The sequence below is a fragment of the Cricetulus griseus genome, chromosome 5, assembly GCF_003668045.3.
Source record: "Cricetulus griseus strain 17A/GY chromosome 5, alternate assembly CriGri-PICRH-1.0, whole genome shotgun sequence".
NCBI classification, from domain to species: Eukaryota; Metazoa; Chordata; class Mammalia; order Rodentia; family Cricetidae; genus Cricetulus; species Cricetulus griseus.
In genome coordinates this window covers 80,624,009-80,650,507 of record NC_048598.1, presented here as the reverse complement: position 1 = coordinate 80,650,507, position 26,499 = coordinate 80,624,009, and the positions used below count along the sequence as shown (strand labels likewise).

The following is a 26,499-nucleotide window of genomic DNA, read 5'->3' as shown; positions in this document are numbered from 1 at the left end:
ATGGTGCAATTGTGTGGAGGCTAGAGTTCAACAATGTGTCTCATTACTAAAGCACCAACCAACATGTTTGTTTGAGACAGTCTCTCCTTGACCTGGGCCTCACTGTGTAAATTAGGCCAAATAGTAAGCAAACCCAGGAGTCTCCTTATGATGACCCCCAGTGTCAGCAATGCAATATAATGCCAGATTATGATATGGGTTCAAGGGTTGATCTCAGAGCCTCCAGCATTCATGGCAAGCACTTTACTGGCATAGCTCTGTTTTTGGTTTCTGAATGGAGAGCTTCTGAGCTCTGTAGCAATTTAGAAATTGACCTACAGACATATTATCATTGATAAATGTTTTACTATTGTAAATTTAGTAAAAGAAAAACTCTAATATTAAACACTGAATGATTATGGGCTATACAACATATCAATCAATGCTTTTTTAAATATTTTCTGAGAATTAAAAAATTTAGTAAGTTTTAATACATTGTCATGACATTTCAGTTTTTGATGTTCAGTTTTAAAAGTTTGAAATTTTTATTAACCAGTTTAAGTGTTCAATAAATTCTAAAGTTATTTGAAACATAATTTCTGAAATGTTTTAACTGAATCAATCAATCAATTTAATAAAATAATTTGCATGTGTACATAATAATCAGGCTTGTTGATATTAGAGTAGAATTAACCAAATCAAAACAGTGGTGTACAGGTAATCTCTAAAATAATATTTATCATACACTTGATTAGCATATCCAATGTAATTTTTCTAAGTTACTGAAAAATATCCCAAATTCCATCACATAGAAGTACCAAGTTCAATCAAACATTTCTCAAAACTTGATTTAGCAAACATTACTAATTGGGGGAGGAAATTGCCAACTTGTTACAACTGACCCCAACCACCCAAATATTATTGTCACTGTATTTCTTTTTTTATTCATGTGGAAAGTAGTTGCAAGACATGTTTTGAAGCATGACCAGAATTAAGAAAAAGGCAATATATCTGCTTTGTCAGAGAAATGCAGATCTATATATTATCATTAGAACCTCCCTCTATGGTATAGAACATTTAATGACTGCAAGTCCTAATAATTTCTTTTTCAGATTGAATTTCTCTAACTGCTAGAGCCACAGGTCCCCCAAAATTGGGTTCTATATTATCATACCATGACTGGAACACTGACCTGTACAATCCCAACACCAGTGTAATAATATCAATCAAAGGACTGAATAAATAAAACAAGATAAGTCACAGTGTTTAAAATGTCCATGTGCTATAAATTTCAGTAATATCTTAAATGAGCTTTGTCCTTCAATAATAAAACCAAAGGGATTACATTTATAGAACTGTTGCCCTATTTTACAGTCCAATTAAAAATAATTTACATACATAAATTACATGGTGGCTAAATAAAATGCTATGGGAGAAATACTCTAAACACTGAGATTTAAAACAGAATTTAAATATGTGGCATAAAGTAAAATTAAGGTTTGTATTTTTTTAATGGAGAACTGTTAAAAGTATTATAAGGGACTTTTTATTGTTTTCTGCTCCTCTACCTGTTTCTTTACTACTATTAAAAAACAACTCAGTTTTTAATTTACAAGAGATTACAAAAGGGTTATTGTTAGGAAGCACTGGATACTCAATAGAGGGAATAGAATAGCATCCCTGTATTAACCTTGGGAGGTACCAGCAACAACTGTAGGCAAAAAATCAGGAAATCATTGCCCTACTAGAGAAGATTTTGTAATTTGGTTTGTCTGTTTGTTTTCATTTTGGAGTCTCTAGATCAATCGTGAGAGGGAGAGAGAGACAGAGAGAGAGAGAGAGAGAGAGAGAGAGAGAGAGAGAGAGAGAGAGGAGGAGGAGGAGAAGAAGGAGAAGGACAAGGAGAACAAGAAGAAGAGTAGGATGAAGGTTGAAAGAATATACAAAGATTTTTTAGAAATAACTTCTTATATGTTACTGTAATCATTTTTATACAACTATTTAATAAAAAGGAAAATACACAAGCTATTTATTAAAGACAATGAAAGTTGAGCCAAATGAACTGGATAAAATTATAAAATGGAGATATATGATACAACAAAACAAAACATATTGTAATCTTCAGAAAACATAAATGAGGATTTGAATGAATGAGTAATGGCTTCCAAAATGTCATCAGTTTTCTTTCATTCTGACCATCACTACACATAGACCAGTATATTTTTTCAGATACTTAATACAAAAATGATGTTCTTTACTTACCCACAGGAGACATTTCAGGAACTCCTGCTGTGTATGGGCCATCCAGAAATTTGGGTTCATTGTCATTGATATCTTGAATTTTTATAACAAATTCAGATTCAGGCTCCACAGGCTTGTTGGTGAGTCTGTCCAGAGCTTGGGCTCTGAGTGTATAATAGGCCTGCTCCTCCCGGTCCAATCTCTTGGTGGCATGAATATCCCCAGTGTTCTCATCAATAATGAAAATGGAACTTGCCCCTTCGCCTGACAAGATGTATTTGATGGAACCATCTCCTTTATCAACATCAGAGTGAAGCTGGTGAAAAATTCATGTAAGATGAGATTAACTTACCAGAGATTCAGCAATATGGATATTTGTAAAAGTCACTCACTATTTTATCAAACATCTGTATAAGATTTCATTGTTCTTGGAAAGATAAGCAAAGTGCTTATTGTTCACAATTGTACAGCAAGGATGTAACAATATGATATTCTTTACTGTGAACAAGTTGATTTCCTTTCTTTCTGTAAATAGTCTTATTTCCAAACATAACTCCATCCCATTCAGAAATATAGGAACTTGTGTTATTTTACATATATAGAAGGAATATATGGAACCCTATCTTAGGAGCTCTATCTCCTGCCTCCCTAGCCTGTCCATGTTCACAATTCACTTTATGATTAACCAGTATGGATGAATTTTCACTCTTTAAATTTACCTGAAAACTTATTCTGCATTTTAATTTTGAAGCAGAGAAATTATTGCCAATGAAAGTAGGGATTTTAAATCAATATGTGCCCAATAAATACCCGAAATACCAAGAACTGCATTCGATTTTCATGATTTACCCTAGTGACAAGTGCAGGATAAAACCTTCTAATTTTCATTTCATATATGAAACTGATCCTGCTCTATGTCATAACATAATGTACAGATCTGTGTTGGGAAACATAAAAATAATTACTAAATTTCCTGAACTTCATAACCTGAGAAACATGCTACTCAATTCATCATTTCACCAAACATACATTGCCATGAGTGATAAATCCAGTCAACTACTATGGTTGAAGAATGTCCTAGTCATATGATCGGCACAAGAAACATGCAATAAATACTCTTAAAAATGAAATTCACCCGAGCTCTGATGCTACATTTTACATTATTATGTTGATTAATCTCCATGAGTAATATTGCAAGAGTTTAAAGACAGATAATTAATACTGTTTCTTTCCTCATTATTACAATGATATCAGTATTTCTTGTCTTCCCCTTTCCTTCCTGACACACATAATAACATACAATTCCTCAAGGAAAAAGAATATTACTTTTGCTGGATCACACCGTTAATCCCAGCAGTCATGAGGCAGAGGTAGGCAGATCTCTTTGAGTTCAAAGCTGGCCTGGACTACAGAGCGAGTGCCAGGATAGGCTCCAAAGCTACACAGAGAAACTAAGTCTTAAAAAACCAAACCAAACAAACAAAATTACTTTTTTCCTATCACTAACAACTTCCTCTCAGTTGATATCATGACTGGATTGTGGTAATTACCAAACTCAACAACCATTTGTTCTTAAAAACTACATTATGTTATGCAAGATTAATATAGGCTACTTTGGTTAAACAGCAATGACCAATGTTGGATATTAAGTCACATAAACTATAAATATTGGTATACTATGAAAATCTTAAGAGGTAGAAAATTTTATGTGGGTATCCTTTCTTGTGAAAAAGAATACTCAGCAAAGAAGACAAATGTTGCATTACATACCTCCAATACTGGTGGGAGTGCAAACTTATACAGCCACTTTGGAAATCAGTATGATTTTTTCTCAGGAAAATGGAAATCAGTCTACCTCAAGATCCATCAACACTACTGTTGGCATATATGCAAAGGATGCATATTCTTACTACAAAGACCTCTGTTTAAATATGTTCATAGCAGCATTATTTGTAATAGCCAGAACCTGGAATCAACCTAGATGCTCCTCAATGGAAGAATGAAAAAGAAAATGTGGTACATAGACATAGTGGAGTACTACTCAGCTGGGAAAAAATGAAATCTTGAAATTTACAGGCAAATGAATGGAAGTAGAATAAACCATTCTGAGTGAGGCAACCCAGTCACAGAAAAACAAACATGATATGTACTCACTTGCATATGGATTTTAGACATAGAGGAAAGGAGCAACAGCCTACAATCCACACTACCAGATAAGCTAGGAAACAAGGAGGAACCTAAGAGAGACATAATGCCCCCCTAAGAAGAAGGAGAAAGTAACAACACTCCTGAGCAAATTGGCAGGGGGAGGGAGGTAGAGGAAAGAGAAGGGGGGAGGAGGACATGAGGGATTAGAAAATCTGAGACAGTAGAGGAGAGCAAGAAAGGAGTTACCATCAAAGAGAGAGCCATTAAATGTTTAAATAGAAATCTGTCACTAGGGAAATGTTCAGAGATCCACCATGATGCACACAAATAAGAATGTAAGCAAAAGTGGAGAGGCTGCCTTAAATGCCCTTCCCTTATGAGATTGATGAGCACCTTAAATGCCATCCTAGAGCATTATTCAATAGTTGATGGAAGCAGAAGCAGACATCCACAGCTAAACACTAAGCCATACTCCTGAAATCCCATTGTAGAGAGGAAGGAGGGATCGGCAAAGGGGTCAAGACCATGGTGGAGAAACCTACAGAAACACCTGACTTGAACAAGTGGGAGGATACAGACCCCAGTCATAAAACTGGGGAACCAGAATTGAACTGAACTAAGCCTTCTGAGTGTGGGTGTCAGTTAGGAGTCCTGGACAGTCTAACAGACCTCAGTCAGTATTTATTCAGTTTGGAACAAGTTTGAATCCATAGTGCACAAATGGAATTTGGGAACCCATTTCCCATGGAGGGCTACTATCCCAACCTAGGCCCAACCCCAAATGATATGACAGACATTGATGATGCCCCATGAAAGGACTCACCCTGCCTGGGGAATGGATGGGGTGGGATGCTGTCATTGGTGGTGGACATGGTAGGATGGGAGGGAGAGGGAACTGGGATTGATATGTAAAATAAAATTGTTTCTAATTTAAATAAATTACAAAAAACAACCAAATATCCAACAGCATTCTTAAAGTTTCACTTTCGTGTGTGTGTGTGTGTGTGTGTGTGTGTGTGTGTGTGTGTGTGTGTGTATCTGTGTGTGCACATGAGTGTAGGTGCCCATAGAAAACAGAAAAATGTTTTTGTTCCCCAGGTGATGTATATAAAGAAAGCTTTGCATCATGAAATACCTGCTTTGAAACCAAACCTGAGTCTTCTATAAGAGAAGCACATGCTCTCAACTGTTAATCTAATTCAGCTCAGGAAATACCATTCTGCAATTCTTAATTTGACAAGTACCAGTATAGTGATTTACACCACACACACACACACACACACACATACACACACACACACACACACACACACACACACACACACACACACACAATATATATAATATATATATATATATATATATATATTTGGCCTTCTTAATATTAGTGTTGATCTAGTATTGATCTACTATGTAATATTGTGGACTCCGCCACCTAAACTCAGGGATTATTTCAGAAAAGGCACAGGGGCAGAAAGATCGATTATAATAACAATAGGGACAGGAAGTTTCCTGTTAAGCTATGTCTCCTAGAAACATCAAAGTGACTATATGCATGAAGTTTTACTAATATGGCTGCTTAATTAAGACCTGAACAGTGACTTCAGCAATAGGCATATAAAAATGATAGGAGGAAATATCACAACACCTTAACTCTAGAAATAGAAGTATGGGATACTAGAAAATTGTGAGAGCTAGATAATTGGTCTTCCTGGCAGGAAAGAGTCACTAAACTGACTGTCTATTACCATGCAGTCACCCTTGAGATCATAAACATACAGGCAAACTCACAAAGACTGAACAAGATATATATATATATATATATTATATATATATCCTATCTAATTAATATATAATATAATATGGAATCATGTTATCAGATAATACATATTACAACAATTTTCCAGCTCAGAAAATACCATTCTGTCATTCTTAATTTGACAAGTACCTGTATAGTGATTCACACCACACACACACACACACACACACACACACACACACACACACATACACACACATACACAGTATTTGTCTCTGTGTATATGTCTGTTTTCTATGAATTTTTATTATATTTTCACTTTTTTATTTTTTAAAATTTCATGTATTTATACTTTCCTGTTCATATAAGAAACATTAAGAGGATTCTAAGTTTAATAATAGTAAAAAGAAAGAAAGAAAAAGAAAGAAAGAAAGGAAGGAAGGAAGGAAGGAAGGAAGGAAGGAAGGAAAAAGACAAGCATTTGGGAGAGAGGGTTAGTGATACTAGGAGTGGGAGGGAAGTAGTGGTGTGTGGATATGACCAGTAAACATCTTTGAAAATATGTTTGTTAACAATCTACTGTGGTACCATTATCTATTAATGAAAATTACTCCTCACTTTCTCTGCCATATCTTGTTTGTATTTTTCATTGTTCCATCCATTTTCTCTGAACTACACTCCTCTATTTTAAAAAAATATTTATCTTATTTTTGAGATTATGATTTAAATACATCATTTCTTCCTTCCCTTTTCTCCCCACGCTCTTCCCTCCTAGCACCTTTGCAAATTTATGATTTTTCATTACTTGTTGCTGCATTCGTGTATACAGATGGCTCAGTCAGTGTAATGTTACATATAAGTAACTATTAAATATTTATAACTTTAGTATATTAGTTCAAGTTTTAAAAGTTTTACTTAATTGAATATAAATGTCCTCATTCATCCCTTGATTTAATACTATCACACATTTAACACTATCTCAGTGTCTATACTAATTGTCAGATGCAATTTTCCTTAGGAAAGTACAATCATTTTACTCCCTTCATAAATGTATATATTGGTATTATGCATTCCTGATGTGCTGAGGAGCAAAAATCACTACTGATATATGGATCCATCTCACCTTTGATCAGAAAGACTGATTCTTATAGAATTCAGGGATGAGTAAACACAGAAACTTGGCAGAGGTTACCGATGATCCCTCTGGTGGTGGCTCAATGTTTCATGGAGATTGTAGGAATATTTTTGCTGAGAATCCAACTTTTTCAAGTTGAATATAACATTAATGTATTGAATCTCTTCCTCAATGTTTTGTTCTTTTCCACATGTAAATTAATTTTGATTATTTTTCATCAATGTTTCTGAATATTTTGTAAATATCAGACAATTCTGTCTGTGTAATGTCTACCCAGCCTCACCTTTCACTCATTTTCAAAATGTGTGTTGTTTCATTCACGACAGCTTGTTGAAAAAGCCCCTGCTGCATTAACATAATTAGTATTGCCCATCCATTTAGAAGATGCCTTTTAGTGAACTGTAACTAACTCAAGTCCAACTCTTATGCATGTATGCATGCTCATTTATACTGAACCCCCATAGTTCTTCTAATATAAAATTTCTGTTAACTAGATATCCAACATAATCTATATGTTCAATAAATAGAATGTTATCACTAATTTAGGTGTCTTCATGCAACAAAAGAAGAAAAACTGTCTAGACTTGATAAAACTAGCTAAACCTTCCAGATGTTTCTCTATGGGTCACATTATTCTCATTTGTCTGTATCAAACTATTATACATACAAGACACTAACCAATGATCTATTAAATGAAGAAGGATGCTACAGTGCATCTGAAGAAAAAGATTCTATTGCATTGATCTCATTTTGAAAGACATGAAATGAAACAGGTTCATTAACTAAATGTCAAAGGAAAAAAATAAATATATCTATAGAATTTTGGAAATACAGTGCTAATATTTTTTAAAAAAGAATCCTTGAATAAAAAAAATCACTGGGGTAGCTTAAATAAATTTCAAATTTTCCTAAATGAAGAAGAAAAAAAAAACAAGTTCCTGGGACAGAATTTTCTGTGAGACTGGAAATTATCTCATCCAAAATATAGCAGGTATGAAGATTAACAGACTCATGGCCCAATTTTGGAGACATGAATCTTGAAAGGTGTTTGATCCTGTAAGCAACAGCATACAGAGATAAATGTTTAAATGTATAAATCTCTTCTGAATGCTCTGCTTCCTTCCCATGTGTCTGTAGCTCTACTGACCTTCATTTCTTGAATTTCTCCCAATTTTGACTACAATGTTTAATGGCCTAAGAATAAAATTCTTCACAAACCATTGTGGTGGACTTAGTAAAGAATAGAAAGAAGTTGAAAGTGTACAAAGGGCACTTGGCCACCACCAGATGACAAATTCAGTGATTAGGTGGGACATGGTGGGCCATCTTTAAGAAGTTATCTGATTTTTCTTGGAGAGACTAGCTATTGTTGTTCTGTCTTTTCACACATGAGAATTTCTGATGCTAGTATGAGACCACTAGGACCAACTAGAAGCAGGAGGATATCATTCATCACTGTGTAAATGCAAGGGAAGGGGAACAGGACAATTGAGAATGAATAAGACTATTGCTTCATTAATACTGGTCTTCACAAAGCTAGATTTAGCTTTGTAGCTATAGCTGATAAAATGATGTTTGACTTTCAAAATTTAGTAAGTTTTCTGATAATTTTAACAACCATACTTATTGCATTGCAGGATAATTTGTTGCTTCTTTCTCAATGTGAATCAGATATAAGGACTATAATCTATTATCCATATTCCATGGAAGTGGGATTCAAGAGGCCTACATTGAACACTACAGCAACACCCTAACAATCCCTCAAGAGATTCAGAATAACTTAAATCAATTTGTATTTTTTTATACAGCAAGAAATATAAAAAGAGCTATGAGTCCAAGTGTCTAGTGTCCTGATGTTATCTAAAATTGGACAACCTAACACTCAGTACAAAACTCAGGGGATTAACAATGATTTATGTAGTCAAATAAGTAAGTGACTGAGTATGTCACCACCCTACGCACATTATTTTACTTCAAGCAATGCAAACACAATGGAGAAGAGAGAATTTTAGGTATGCTATTTTGCCATAATTTAAAATAAATTCAGAAATTATAATTTAGGATCATACCACTATGCAAGAAGGCAAATCAAATTTCTATATCATGTTAAAAACTCTGTATCCTTAAAAATGTAAGAGATTTATTTTTGTAACATTTCTTAATTTCTGAGCACTTGGAAATCATGACTAATGTTAAGTTCTGTATATGAGTTTTCAATTTGGCCGAGAAGATTCATCAGAAAAAAAATAGCTTTTTATTTAAAACTCCATGTGAAGAACACATACAAAATATCCTTAAACTGTATCCCAATACAATAAATGACCTAAGCATAAAAATCTGAGAGCTTTATTATATATGTAATTTCTTAAAATTTGTGCATTATGGATGATTTTTCTGATGCTTTCTTGGATTTGATTTGCCAGTATTTTATTGAATATTTTTACATCAATGTTCATGAGGGATATTGGTCTGTAGTTCTCTTTCTTACTTGTGTCTTTGTGTGATTTGGATACCAAGGTTATTGAATACTCATAAAAAGAGTTTGGCAATGTCCCTTCTGCTTCTATTGCATGGAATGCTTTAAAAATTGGTATTAGCTATTTTTTAAATTTCTGGTAGAATTCTGCACTGAATCCATCTGGCCCTAGGATTTTTTTGGTTGGGACACTTTTGATGACTTCTTCCATTTCAATAGGGGTTATAGTTCTATTTAAATTGCTTTTATGTTCTTGATTTAAATTTGGTAAGTAATATCTATCCAGAAAATTGTCCATTTCCTTTATATTTTCAAATTTTATGGAGTACAGGTTTTCAAAGTATGACCCTGATATTAATACACACACCTGTGAACACCAGATCTTTGACAAGAAGCTAAAATTATACAATAGAAAAAAGAAAGCATCTTCAACAATTGGTGCTGGCATAACTGCATACTGGCACATAAAAGACTATAAAAAGATCCATATCTATCACCATGCACAAAAGTTAAGTCCAAATGGATCAAAGACCGCAACATAAATCCAACCACACTAAACCTAATAAAAGAAAAAATAGGTGGCAACATGGAAAAAAGTGGTACAGGAGATGGCATCCTGAACATAACAATATTAGCATAGACACAGAGATCAACAATAAATAAATGGGACCTCCTGAAACTGAGAAGCTTCTGTAAGTCAAAGGACACAGTCAATAAAACAAAAAGGAAGCCCACAGAATAGGAAAATATATTCACCAACCAAAAAATCTGACAGAGGGCTGATTTCCAAAATATACAAAGATCTCAAGAAGCTAGTCACCAAAACAACAATTAATCCAATTAAAAACTGGTGTACAGAACTGAATAGAGAATTCTAAATAGAGGAATCTAAAATGGCTGAAAAGCACATAACAAACTTCTCACAGCCTTAGCCATCAGGGAAATGCAAATCAAAAAAACTCTGAGATAACAAATTATTCCTGACAAAATGACTAAAATCAAAAGCACCAATGACAGTTAATGCTGGAGAGGATGTGGAGAAAGGGGAACACTGCTCCACTGCTAGTGGCAGTGGAAAATCCTACAGTAACTTTGGAAATCTGTATGGTGATACCTCAGGAAAATGGGAAGCAGACTACCACAAGATCCAGCAATTCCACTCTTAGGCATATACCCAAAACTTGTACATTCATACAACAAGCATTCAACCATATTCATAGCAGCATTATTTGTAATAGCTAGAAAATGGGAGCAACCTAGATGGCCCTCGACTGAAGATTGGATAGAGAAAATGTGGGGCATTTACACAATGGAGTACTACTCACCAAAAATAAATAAATAATAAAACAATGGGATCTTGAAATTCCCAGGCAAATGGATGGAACGAGAAATAACCATCTTGATGAGTTAACCCAGTAACAAAAAGAAAAAAAAAAACTGTATTACTCACTCATTTATGTATTTTAAACATAGAGTAAAGGACTACCAGCCTACAAATTATTGTAGGAAATCACAACATCAGAGAAGCTAGGAAACAAGGTTGACCCTAAGAGTGACACACGTGGAGAAGGGGAAAGGGAGATCTCCTGAGCTAATTGGCAGGATGTGAACAAGGGAGAGGGCATTAGGGGAAAGAGAAGGGTAAAATTGGAGGGGAGGGGAGGACATGAGATACCAGAAAGATTGGGTCAGGGGAATTATATAGGAGAGCAAGAAAAGAGATATCATAATAGAGTGAGACATTATAGGTTTAAAGAGATATCTGGCACTAGGGAAATGTCCACATATTGACAAGGTTGACCCCAAGTAACAATCTAAGCAATAATAAAGAGGCTACCTTAAATGCCCTTCTTCAATAATGAGATTGATGTCTGCCTTATATGCCACCCTACAGCTTTCTTCCAGTAGCAGATGGAAGTAGAAGCAGAGCTCCACACTGAACTGAAGTCTGGAATCCAGTTGCAGAGAAGGAGGAGTAATGAACAAAGGGGTCAAGACCAGGCTGGAGAAACCCTCAGCCTGAAGAAGGGGGAGCTCATTGACCCCAGACTGGTAGCTGGGAAACCAGCATAGGACTGTTCCAGATCCCCGGAATGAGGATGTCAGTTTGGAGGTCTGATTAATCTATGGGATTTCTGGTAGTGGATCGGTATTTATCCCTAGTATACTAATGGACTTTGGGAGGCCATTTCACAGAGTGATACTCTGTCAGCCTAGACAAAGGGGAGGGTTTAAGTCCTTCTCCAAATGATGTGACAGACTTTGAAGATCCCCCAAAGGAAGGCCTCATCCTCCCTGGGGAGCATAAAGGGGATGGGATAGGGGGTCATTGGAGGGCAGGGGGAAGGAGAGGGAGAGGGAACTGGGTTTGAAATGTAAAAGAATCTTATTTCTAATGGAAGTACAAAAAAGGAAAAAATACACAGTATAATAGAAGTTACAATTTATCTAAAATCTAATTCAAAATTCCACTTAGCATCAGTTAAATATCTAATAAACACCATTTGTTCTTTTGTCTTCTGAGATTTACAATATTTATTTCCTTTGTGCTTCATTCTGTCACATTATGGTTACAAGGTTCAGATGTCTTCTCCATTATTTTCCTACAATAGCAATAAAAGACCAAGACAGCTAATAAAAAAAGGATTTATTTGGGTTTACAGTTATAGAGGGATAACAGTCCATGATGTCAGAGCAGAGGTATGGTTCAAGGAGCAGGAGTCTGAAAGCCTGTATCTAAAACCAACAAATGAAGCACGGATCTCAATCTCAAACTGGAATGGGTTTTTAAACTCATAAAGGCTCCCTCCATTTGGGACATTTCTCCTTAGCATCTCAAAGAGTATTTCAAACTGAGATCAAGTACTTAAATGCAGAGATTATGCCAGACATCCAGTTCAAATCATTTCAACTTAAGCTACCCAGTACTGGTTGAAGCAGTGTGATGATAACAACATCCTGTCATTAATCTACTATTTGGAAATAGTAATAAATAGAAATGTCTCTGAGGGGGCATGACATGAGACAGATTTTTATATCATTATTACAAATTCTGTTTCCATTTATTCAAATAAAGAAAAAATATTAAGAGCAGCAAGGGAAAAAGGCCAAGTAACAAATAAAGGCTAACCTATCAGAATTACACCATACTTCTCCATGGAAACTCTGAAAGCTAGAAGGACCTGGATAGATATTCTACCAACTCTGAGAGAAGACCGATGCCAGCCCAAACTAGCTAAAACCAGAAAAGTTTTCAATCACCAAAAATGGAGAAAACAAAATATTCCAGGACAAAACTAGATTTAAGCAATATATAACCACTAATCTAGCCCTACAGAAAGTACTGGAAGGAAAACTCCAACCTAAGGAAATTAACTAAACTCATATAAACATAGGCAATAGATAATGCCATTCTACAATAACACAAAATAAAAGGTGGGGTAAATCCACTTACAATACCAGTACCAAAAACAAATAAAAAACAAACAAGAATAAAGACTCAATGGACCTTAATTTCCCTCAATATTAATGGTCTTAACTCACCTATAAAAAGACACAGGTTAACAGATTGGATACAAAGACAGAATGCATCCTTCTGCTGCATACAAGAAACAAACCTCAAATTCAAGACAGATATTGCCTCAGAGTAAAGGGTTGGGATAAGAAACTCCAATCAAATGGACCAAAGATACTAGATGGGGTAGCCATCCTAGTATCTAACAAGTTAGATTTCAAACTAAAATCAATCAAAAGAAATGAAGAATGTCATTTCATATTCATCACAGTAAAAATCCATCAGGAAGAAGTCTCAATTCTAAACATCTATGCCCCAAATACAAAGGCACCAACATTCATAAATGAAACATTAAAACTCAAATCACAATAAGGCCTCACAGAGTTATAGTGGGAGACTTCAACACCCCACTCTCAACACTGTACAGGACCACCAGACAGAAACTTAACAAAGAGACAAAGGAACTAACAGAAGTTATGACCCAATTGGGATTAACAGACATTTATAGAACTTTCTATCCAAACACAAAAAAATATACCTTCTTTTCAGCATCACATGGAACCTTCTCAAAAAGGGACCACATTCTCAGCAACATAGCATACCTCAACAGGTACAAAAAAAAAATGGAATAATCCCCTGTGTGTCATCAGACCACCATGCTTTAAAATTAGAAATCAAAAACAAATCAAAGTGCAGAAAACCCACCAACTCATGGAAATTTAACAACATGCAATTATAACATTCTTGGATCAAGGAAGAAATAAAGAAAGACTTCCTAGAATTCAATGAAAATGTTCACACAACATACCCAAACTTATGGGTCACTTTGAAAGCAGTACTAAGCGGAAAGTTCATAGCTCTAAGTGCTCACATGAAGAAACTAGAGAATAGCCACACCAGAGATTTGACATCACAGCTGAAGGCTCTAGAAAAAATGGAAGCAAATTCACCCCCGAGGAGTAGATGCCAGGGAATAATCAAATTGAGGGCAGAAATCAATAACGTCAAAACAAAGAAAACAATTCAAAGAATCAATATAACAAAGAGTTGGTTCTTCGAAAAAATCAACAAGATAGAAAAACCATTATCCAAACTTTTGGTTAAAAGGCAGGATGAGATCATGAAAATTAACAAAATGAGAAATGAAAAGGGGACCATAACCTCAGACACTAAGGAAATGCAGAGAATCTTCAGATCATGCTTTGAAAATCTGTACTCCACAAAATTTTAAAATTTAAAGGAAATGGACAATTATCTGGACAGGTATCTCTTACATGAATTGAATCAAGAACAGATAAGCAACTTAAACAGACCTATACCTTCTAAGGAAATAGAAGCAGTCATCAAAAGTCTCAAAACCAAAAAAAGCTAGGGCCAGATGGATACACTGCAGAATTCTACCAGAAATTCAAAGAAGTGCTAATAACAATACTCCTCAATTTTTTTTCCACACAAATGAAGCATATTGGACATTGCCAAACTCTTTTTACAAGGCTACAATAAACTTGATATACAAGCTAAACAAAGACACAATTAAGAAAGAGAAAACTACAGACCAATATTCCTCATGAACATTGATACAAAAATCCTCAATAAAACACTGGCATTCGAATACAAGAATACATCAGAGAAATCATTCACAATGATAAAGTAGGCTTCATTCCAGGGATGCAAGAATGTTTCAACATATGAAAATCCATCCATGTAACCCACCATATAAACAGATTGAGGGAAAAAAAAACACATGATCATCTCACTAGATGCCAAAAAAGCCTTTGACAAAATCCAACACTCCTTCATGACAAAGGTCTTGGAGAAATCAGGGATAACAGGAACATACCACTACACAATAAAAGCAATATACAGCAAGCCAACAATAAACATCAAATAAAATGGAGAGAAACTCAATCCATTTCCTCTGAAATCAGGGACAAGACAGGGATGTCCACTCTCTCCATACCTCTTGAATATTTTCTTTGAACTTCTAGTTAGAGCAATAAGACAACAAAAGGAGATCAAGTGAATACAAATAGGAAAGGAAGAAGTCAAACATTCACTATTTGCAGATGATATGATAGTCTACATAAGTAACCTGAAAAACTCTACCAGGGAACTCCTACACCTGATAAACACCTTCAGCAAAATGGCAGGATGCAAGGTTAACTCAAAAAATCCGTAGCCCTACTATATACCGATGACACATGGTGGAGAAAGAAATCAGAGAAACATCACTCTTTACAATTGCCACAAACAACATAAAACACCTTGGGGTAACACTAAGCAAAAACGTGAAAGACCTGTACCATAAGAATTTTGAGTATCTAAAGAAAGAAATTAAAGAAGATACCAGAAAATGGAAAGATCTCCCATGCTCTTATGTATGTAGGATCAACATAGTAAAAATGGCAATCTTGCCAAAAGCAATCTACAGATTCAATGCTGTCCCCATCAAAATCCCAACAAAATTCTTCACAGACCTTGAAAAAACAATTCTCAACCTTATATGGAGAAAAAATGACCCAGGATTAGCCAAAATATCCCCATACAACAAAGGAACTTCTAGAGGCATCACCATCCCTGACTTCAAGCTCTATTACAGAGCTATAGTCCTGAAAACAGCTTGGTATTGGCATAAAAATAGATAAGTAGACCAATGGAATATAGTTGAAAACTCTGATATTAACCCACATACCTTTGAACACCTGATTTTTGATAAACAATTCAAATTTATACAATGGAACAAAGAGAACATCTTCAACAAATGGTGCTGGCATAACTGGTTCCAGACATTTTGAAGACTGCAGTTAGACCCAAGCCTATTACCTTGCACAAAACTTAAGTCAAAATGGATCAAAGATCTCAACATAAATCCAGCTACACTGAACCTATTAGAAGACAAATTGGGAAATATACTTGAATTAATTGGTAAAGGAGACCAATTCCTGAATATTACACCAGTAACACAGACACTAAGATCAACAAGGATAAAGGGGACCTCCTGAAACTGAGAAGATTCTGTAAGGTGAAGGAGACAGCAAGACAAAATGGCAGCACACAGACTGGGAAAAAATATTCACCAACCCCACATCTGACAGGGGGCTTATCTACAAAATATATAAAGAACTCAAGAAGCTAGTCTCCAAAACACCAAACAACCCAATTAAAAAGTGGGGTACAGAACTAAATAGACAATTCTCAACAGATAAATCTATAATGACTGAAAGACACATAAGAAAGTGTTCAACATCCTTAGCCATCAGGGAAATGCAAATCAAAACAATTCTGAGATACCATCTTACTCCTGTGAGAATGGAAAAAATCAAAAACACCAATGACAGTTCATGTTGGAGAGGATGTGGAGAAAGGGGAACACTTCTCCACTGCTGGTGGGAGTGCCAACTTGTACAGCCAACTTAGAAATCAGTATGGCGACTCCTCAAGAAAATGGGAAACAGTCTACCACAAAATCCAGCAATTCCACTCTTAGGCATATACCCAAAAGAAGCACATTCATACAAAAAGGGCATCTGTTCAACGATGTTCATAGCAGCACTATTTGTAAGAGCCAGAAACTGGAAGCAACCTAGATGCCCCTCAACCAAATAATGGTTAGAGAAAATGTGGCACATTTACACAATGGAGTACTACTCAGTGGAAAATAAAACAATGGAATCTTGAAATTTGGAGGAAAATGGATGGATCTAAATGAAACCATTCTGAGCAAGTTAACAGAATGTACCAAGAGTAAAGGATTACCAGCCTACAATCCACACTGCCAAAGAAGCTAATAAACAAGGAGGACCCTAAGACAAACAAACATGGTTCCCGGGTCAAGATCTTCTGAGCAAATTGGGAGCATGGGAAGAAGGGGGAGGGAGCTAGGAGAATGAAAAGGGGAGAAGAAGAGGGATGCAAAGGACATGAGGGAGCAGAAAGTTTGAGTCAAGGGAAGAATAGATGATAACAATAATGGAGATATCATAATAGAGGGAGACATTTTTGGTTTATAGAGAAATCAGGAACTAGGGAAATATGTGGAGATCTACAAAGATGACACCAGCTAACAATCTAAGCAACAGAGGAGATGCTACCTTAAATGCCCTCCCATGATTATGAGATTGATGACTGAATAATATGCCTTCCTATAGCCTTCATCCAGGAGTTGGTGGAAGTAGAAGTCAACACCTACAACTAATCACCGTACTGAACTGGCACACAGATTCAGAGAAGGACAAATGAAGAGCACATGGGTCCAGACAGGCTGTTGAAACCCACAGAAACTGATGACCTGAACATCCGGGAACACTTGATCCCCAGACTGATAGCTGGAATTCCAGCATGGGACTTATCCAGACCCCAGGAATATGGGATTCTTCGAGGAAACCTCAGATATCTATGGGACATCTTTAGAAGTTCAGAACTTATCCCTAGCATAGGTGTGGACTTTGGGAGCCCATTCCATACAGAGGAATTCTCCCTGAGCCAAGACACACAGTGGTGAGCCTAGGCCCTATCCCAAAGGATACAATAGTCACCGATGACACCCTATGGAAGGCCTCACCATCCAGGGGGAACAGAAAGGATATGTGATAGATAGGGTTTAGTTGGGGGGGATGGTAGGGGTGTATGGGTGGGAGAAGGGAACTGGGATTGTTATGTAGAACAATCCTGTTTCTAATTCAAATAAAAAAAAGTTGAAAAAGAATACAAATCTTTCTAGGAAACAATACAAGACCTCAAAACTGAAATAGAGATAATAAAGAAAGCACCATCTGAGGGAATTCTGGAAATAGAAAACCTGGAAAAATGATCAGAAACTACAGAATCAAGCATAGCCAACAGAATACAAGCGATGGAAGAGGGATTCTCAGGAGTTGAAGATACACTAGGAGAAATAGACTCATCAACCAAAGAAAATCTTAAGTCCAACAAGTCCCTAACACAAAATATCCAGGAAATATGTGATACTGTGAAAAGACCAAACCTAAGAATAATAGTTATAGAAGGTGAAGAAATCCAACTCAAAGGAACAGAAAATTTATTCAACAAAATCATAGTAGAAAACTTTCCCAACCCAAAGAAAGCCATGGCAATGAAAGTATAAGAAGCCTACAGAACACCAAATAGACTGGACCCCCCCAAAAAAAGGTCTCCTTGCCACATAATGATCAAATCCTCAAACATGCAGTATAAAGAGAAAATATTAAGAGCAGCAAAGGAAATATGTCGAGTAACATATAAACATATAAAGGCAAAACTATCAGAATTCCACATGATATACCATGGAAAGTCTGAAAGCCTGGATAGATATTCCACATACACTAAGAGACCATGGATACCAGCCCAGACTACTATACCCAGCAAAGCTTTCTAGCAATATAATTGGAGAAAACAAGATATACCATGATAAAACCAGATTCAACCAAAGCACATCCACCAATCCAGGCCTACAGAAATTTCTGGAAGGAAAACTGCAACCCAAAGAGGTTATCTACAAGAAGAAAAATATAGCCAATATATGATCGCACTTTACAAACTGACAAAAGAATAAAGGGATAGAAACACACACATAATTTCATCACCACTACCAAATCCAAAACAAACCAGAATGAACAATCAATGGTCATTAATATCACTCAATATTAATTGTCTTAACACTCCCATAAAAAGACACAGGTTAGCAGAATAGTTAAGAAGACAGAATCCATCCTTCTGTTGCATAAAAGAAAAACACCTCAACTTCAAAGACAGTACCAAATAATTAAAGGTTGGGAAAAGATTTTCCAATCAAATGAACCAAAAAACAAGCTGGGATAGCAATCCTAATATCCAACAAATTGGACTTTAAACTAAAATCAATCAAAAGAGATGAAGGAGGTCACTTTATTACTCATCACAGGAAAAATCTATTAGGTTAAAGTCTCAATTCTGAATGTTTATGCCCCAAATACAAAGGCAGCCAGGTTCATAAAAGAAAAAATACTAAAACTCAAATCACACATAAAACCACATACACTTATAGTGGGAGACTTCAACAACCCCACTCTCACCAGTGGATAGGAACACCAGATAGAAACTTAACAAATAAACAAAGGAACTAATAGAAGTTAGGGCCAATTGAGCTTAACAGACATCTATAGAACATTCCACCCAAAGTCAAAACAATATACCTTCTTCTCAGCACCACATGGAACTTTCTCTAAAATAGACCACATACTAGGCAACAGAGCAAACCTCAACAGGTACCAAAAAATTAAAATAACCCCCTGTATCTTATCAGAGCACCATGGTTTAAAGTTAGTATTCGACAACAACACAAATTGCAGAAAACCTACAAACTCATGGAAATTAATTAACGCCCAATTGCACAATTTCTGAGTCAAGGAATAAATTTTTAAAAAAATTAAAGATTTCCTAGAATTCAGTGAGAATGCAGACACAGCATACCCCAACTTATGGGGGACTTTGAAAGCAGTGTTAACAGGAAAGTTCATAGCACTAAGTACCCACATGAAGGAACAGGAGATTAATCACACTAGAGAATTACCTCCATAACTGAAAGCTCTAGAACACAAATAAGCCAATACACCTCAGAGGAGTAGATGGCAAGAAATAATCAAATTGAGGGCTGAAATCAATAAAATGGAAAAGTGAAGAAAAATACAAAGAATCAATGAAACTAAGTGTTGGTTCTTTGAGCAGATTAACAAGATAGACAAAACTTGATCCAAACTTACCAAATGGCTGAGACTAAAAATGCAAATTAATAAAATCAGGTATGAAAAGGGGGCCATAACAACAGATACAGAGGAAATACAGAGAATCATTCAGGTCAAACTTCAAAAACATGTATTGCTCAAAATTCAAAGAATCTAAAGGAAATGGGCAATTTTCTGGACAGATTTCACCTAACAAAATTAAATCAAGAAAAGATAAGCATATAGACATATAACCCCTAAAGAAATAAAAGCATTCTTCAACCCCCCTCCCCGAAAAAAAGCCCAGGGCCATATAGCTTCAGTGCAGAATTCTACCTGAAATTCAGGGAACAGCTAACACCAATGCTCCTCAGAGTATTCCACACAATAGAAGCAGAAGGGTCATTGCTAAACTCTTTTTAGGAGGCTTCTATAACCTTGATACCCAAGCCACACAGAGACACAACTAAGAGAACTACAGACCAATATGCCTCATGAACATTGAAGAAAAAATACCCAACAAAATACTGCCAAATCGAATCCAAGAATATATCAGAGAAATCTTCCACCATGAACAAGGTGGCTTCATCCCATGGATGGAAGTATGGTCCAATATACGAAAACCCATCAATGTAATCCACCATATAAACAAACTGAGGAAAATAAACCCATGAATATCTTACTAGATGCCGAAAAAGCCTTTGACAAAATCCAGCACCATTTCATCATAAAGTTCTTGGAGAGATCAGGGATAACAGGAACATACCTTAAAATAATAAAAGCAATATACAGCAAGCCACGAGCCAACATCAAATTAAATGGAGAAAAACTCAATGCAATTCCTCTAAAATCAGAGACAAGGCAATGCTGTACACTCTCTCCAAACCTTTTCAATATTGTCCGTGAAGTTGTAGTTAGAGCAATAAGACAACAAAAAGAGTTCAAGGGGATACAAATCAGAAAGGAAGAAGTCAAAATTTCACTATTTTGCAGATGCTATGATAGTCTACATAAGTAAACCAAAAACTCTACCAGGGAACTCCTACAACTAATAAACACCTTCAACAAAGTGGCAGAATACAAGATTAACTAAAATTATCTGTAGCCCTACTATATATTGATGAAACATTGGTGGAGAAAAAAATCAGAGAAACATCACCCTTTACAATTGCCGCAAAAAACATAAAATACCTTTGGCTTTGGGTAACACTAACCAAAAATGTGAAAGACCTGTACCATAAGAATTTTGACTATCTAAAGAAAGAAATTAAAGAACATACCAGAAAATGGAAAGATCTCCCATGCTTTTGAATAGGTAGGATCAATATAGTAAAAATGGCAGTCTTGTCAAAAGCAATCTACAGATTCAACACAGTCCCCATCAAAATCCCAACACAATTCTTCACAGGCCATGAAAGAACATTTCTCTACTTTATATGGAGAAAAAAAGACCCAGGATAGCCAAACAACCCTGTCCAATAAAGGAACTTCTGGAGGCATCACCATCCCTGACTTGAAACTCTATTTCAGATGTATAGTCATAGAAACAGCTTGGTATTGGCATGAAAATAGACAGCTAGTCCAATGGAATAGAGTTGAAAACCCTGATATTAACCCACACACCTACAAGCACTTGATTCTTGGCCAAAAGATAAATTTATAGGATGGAATAAACAAAGAATCTTCAACAAATGGTGGTGGCATAACTGGTTGCTGGAATTTAGAAGACTGGAGATAGATCCATCTCAATTACCATGCACAAAACATAAATCCAAACAAATCAAAGACCTCAACATAAATCAAGCCACACTGAAACTATTAAAATTCAAAGTGGGAAATACTCTTGAATTGATTGGAGCAGGAGATTGCTTCCTGAACATTATAGCAGTAGCACAGACACTGAGATCAACAATTGATAAATGAGACCTCCTGAAACTGAGAAGCTTCTGTAAGGCTAAGGACACAATCAGTAAGGCAAAACAGAAGCCCATAGACTGGGTAAATTATTCACCAACCACACATCTGATAGAGGGCTGATATCCAAAATATACAAATAACTCAAGAAGCTAGTCTCCAAAACACCAAACAATCCAATTAAAAGTGTGGTACAGAACTAAATAGACAATTCTCAATAGAGAAATCTAAAATGGCTGAAAGGCACTTAAAAAAGTGTCCAACATCCTTAGCCATCAGGGAAATGCAAATCAAAAAACTCTGATACCATCTTACTCCTGTTAGAATGCTTAAAATAAAAAAACACCAATGGTAGTTTATGCTAGAAAGGATGTGGAGAATTGGGAAGGGTTCTCCATTGCTGGTGGGAGTGCCATTTTGTACAGCCACTTTGGATATCAGTGTAGACACTCCTCAGGGAAATGGGAATCAGTCTACCACAAGATCCAGCAATACCACTCTTAAGCATATACCCAAAAGAAGTACAATCATACAACAATGACAGCTGTTCAATGATATTGATAGGAACACCATTTGTAACAGCCCGAACCTGGAAGCAACCTAGATGCCCCTCAACTGAAGAATGGATAGAAAAGATGTGGTACATTTACACAATGGAGTACTCCTCAGCAGAAAAAACAATGGAATCTTGAAATTTGCAGGAAAATGGATACAACTAGAAGAAACCATTTTGAGAGAGGTAACCCGATCACAAAAAAAGCAAACATGGTATGTACTCACTCATATGTGGATTTCAGACATAGAGCAAATGATTACCAGCCTACAATCCACACTACCAGAGAAGCAAGTAAACAAGGAGGCCCCTAAGAGAGACATAGATGTTCCATCGGAGAAGGGGAAAGGGACATGATCTCTTGAGCAAATTGGATGCAAGGGAGGAGGGTGGACAAAACTAGGAGAATGAGAAGGGGAAAAGAGGGGTATGAGGAGGAAATGAGGGAGCAGAAAGTTGAGTCGGAGGAAGAACAGAAGAAAACAAGAAAGAGATATCATAATAGAGGGAGACATTTTAGGTTTTCAGAGAAATCAGGCTCTAGGGATATGTCTGGAGATCTACAAAGATGACACCAGCTAACAATCTGAGCAACAGAGGCTACCTTAAATGCCCTCCCCTGATAATGAGTTTTATGACTGTCTTATAGGCCATCCTTTAGCCTCCATCCAACAGCTTGTGGAAGTAAAGCCGACACCCACACCTAATCACTGAGAACTTCAGAGAATCCAAGTGCAGAGAACAAGTAATGAGCAAAGGGGTCCAGACCAGGCTTATAAAACCCACATAAACAGCTGAACTGAACAATGGGGAGCTCTTGGTCCCCAGACTGATAGCTGGGTTACCAGATGGGACTGATCCAGACCCCAGGAATGTGGTTTTCAATGAGCATACCTCGGAAATTCCTATCCAAAAGGATATGATATACTTTGATGACCACCTATGTAAGGCCTCACCCTCCCTGGGGAGCAGAAAGGATATGTGCTAGCTAATGATTTAGTTGTGGAGGAGTGTTAGGGGAGTACGGGAGGGAGTTCAAACTGGGAGTGACATGTAAAACATTCCTGTTTCTAAGTCAAATAAAAAAGATGGAAAAAATAAATTCCATCAAATCAACAAAACCAATAATTTAGCTATTCTCATGGATAACCTCATTATAGATATACAGGATTGACTTCCTTATGTTAACTAAGCATTTGCAAAAGTCATACATGAAGCTTCCTGTGAGGTTTTGTATAGTGTTAATATTCATTTCCTCTAGCATTGTCCAAATACTCATGTACTTTATATCTTATAATATAATCAACAGGGACACTGCTTATGCATGACAAAGATAACAACATTTTCATCTACATCTTTGTCATCATTGGCTCAGCTGTCATCTTCACACAAACCTAGTGCCACTTGGAAGAAAGAACAGTGATGGGACTTGCCTAGATAAGATGTACCCTTAGATATGTCTGTGAGGCATTTTTATACATGCTACTTGATTCTGTGGATCTTGGCTGTATAAGAAATAATATCCCAGTCTTCTAGCTCTATTATAGAGCCATAGTCCTGAAAATAGCCTGGTATTGGCACAAAAATATATGTGTTTACCAATGGAATCAAATTGTAAATCCTAATATTACAACACATGCCTATCAACACATGATTTCAACATAAAAGCTAAAGTCATACAATGGAAAAAAGAAATCATCTTCAACCAATGGTCTGGACTAACTGGATTCAGGCATGCAGAAGATTGCAGATAGATCCATATCTATCATCATTCTTTAAGTCCAAATTGATCAATGACCTCAACATAATTTCAGCCACACTAAACCTCCTAGAAAAGAAGGTAGGTGGTACCCTAGAAAGAATTGGTACAAGAGACTGCTTCCTGAATATCAGACCAGTAGCACAGACACTAAAATAGACAATTAATAAATGGAACCTGAAACTGAGAGGCTTCTGTAAGGCAAAGGACACAATCAGCAAGACAAAATGGCAGCCCTCAGAAAGAGAAAAGATATTCACCAACCCCACATCTGTCAGAGGGCTGATATCCAAAATATACAATGAACTCTAGAAGCTAGACACCAAAACACCAAACAATGCAATTAAAAAGTGGAGTAGAGAATTAAATAGAGATTTCTCAACAGAGGAATCTAAAATTGCAAAAACACTTGAGAAAGTGCTCAACATCCTTGGCTATCAGGGAAACACAGTTCAAAACAACTCTGAGATACCATCTTACTCCTGTTAGAATGGCTAAAATCAAAAATACCAATGAAAGTCTCTGCTGGAGAGGTTGTGGAGAAAGAGGAACACTCCTCTATTGCTGATGGGAGTGCAAACTTGAACAAGCATTTTTTAAATCAGGATGGTGGTTTCTCAGGAAAATGGGAATCATTCTACCATAAGATCCAACAATTCCTCTCTTGAGCATATTCCCAAAGAATGCAAATTCATACAACAAGGCCATATGTTCAACTATGTTCATAGCAGCATTATTTGTAATAGCCAGAACCTGGAAGCAACCTAGATGCCCCTCAACTGAAGATTTGAAAGACAAAAATATGGTATATTTACACAATGGAGTACTACTTAGCAGAAAAACAAACAAACAAACAATGGTATCTTGAAATTCCCAGGTAAATGCATGGAGCTAGAAGAAACCATCCTGAGTGAGGTAACCCAGTCACAAAAAAGATAAACATGGTATGTACTCACTCATAATTGAGTTTTAGACATAGAGCAAAGGATTACCAGTTTACAATCCACAGTGCCAGAGGAACTAGGAAGCAAGGAAAACACCAAGAGAAGAGTGTATAATCCCTAGAAGAAGAGGCAGGGGACAAGAACTCCTGAGCAACATGGGATCATGGGGGAAGGGTGGAGACAAAGGAGGTGGGAAGGGAAAAAGGAGATGGGGAGGAGAACAAGAGGACTGAGACAGGGGAGGAGTAGAGGAGGGCAAGAAAGGAGATGCCTTGATAGAGGGAGATAGTGCAGGTATGGAGAGAGGTCTGGCTTAGGGGAAATGTAATGAGATCCTCAGGGATGATACCAACTAAGAATCCAGGCAGTAATGAAGAAGATGCCATTGATGTTCTTACCCTATAATGAGATTGATGTCAACCGTGGTTATCATTCCTAGAGAATTCATCCAGTAGCTGTTCGGAGCAGAAACAGGCACCCACACCTAAGCACTGAATCATACTCATAGAATCAAGTTGTGGAGATGGAGGAGGGATGAGCCAAGGAGCCAAGATGGTGCTGCAGAAACCGTTGACCTGACCTAGTGAGAGCATGGAGACTCTAGTCATACACCTGGGGAAACAGCATTGGATGGAACCAAGCCCTCTGAATGTGGGTGCCATCTAGGAGGCCAAGACAGTCTATGGGACCTCTAACAGTGGAGCCAGTCTTTATCCCCAGATCACAAAGGGACGTTGGGAGCCCATTCCCCATGGAGGCATACTATTACAGCCCAGATACAGCAAGGAGGGCCTATGCCCTCCCCCATATGATATGACAGACTTTGAAGGTTCTTGGTATAGGGCCTCACTATCACAGGGGAGTAGTTGGGGGATGTGTTGGGAGTTGGTGGGGAACATGGGAGGATGGAAGGGCGAGGGAATGGGGGGAATGGATATGTAAACATGTGTAATAATTCAAGAATAAAAAATAATAATTACATGTATGAAAAAAGAAAGTCAAGTTCAGTAAGCCAGCAGGAACAAGCAAGCTATTAGGGAGCATTCCTACAGAGTGTTTGCCTCAAGGTTCTGCCTTGAGTACCTGCCTTAGCTCTTCTCAGTGACTGAGCATAACCTGAAAGATGAAATAAATCCTTTCCTCCCCCTGTGGTTTTGTTTGTGGTGTTTCATCACAGCAAAAGAAAATGGAAACCAGAAGTTTCATATATCTTTAGCAGCCCCAGACCCTTCTCTAACAAACTAGTCCCTGGATGATTTATTTCAGCTTCTGGATTTTCATTTTTTTACTTGAATTATGAAAAAATGGGAAATTATTCAGTTTTCATTTTACCTGTGTTTGATTAATTATATTGTGAAACATCTGCCTATATAAACCAC

At 36.6% G+C, this 26,499-nt stretch overlaps 1 protein-coding gene across 1 annotated transcript in view; it reads right to left on the bottom strand.

Annotated features, from left to right (window-relative positions):
* The window catches only part of Cdh7 (cadherin 7), a 119,223-nt gene that overhangs the window by 79,473 nt on the left and 13,251 nt on the right, over positions 1-26,499 (bottom strand). The window contains exon 2 of the mRNA XM_027417876.2: positions 2,242-2,536. Within this exon, the coding sequence (XP_027273677.1) occupies positions 2,242-2,536 (295 nt within the window). The remainder of the gene's footprint in view (positions 1-2,241; positions 2,537-26,499) is intronic.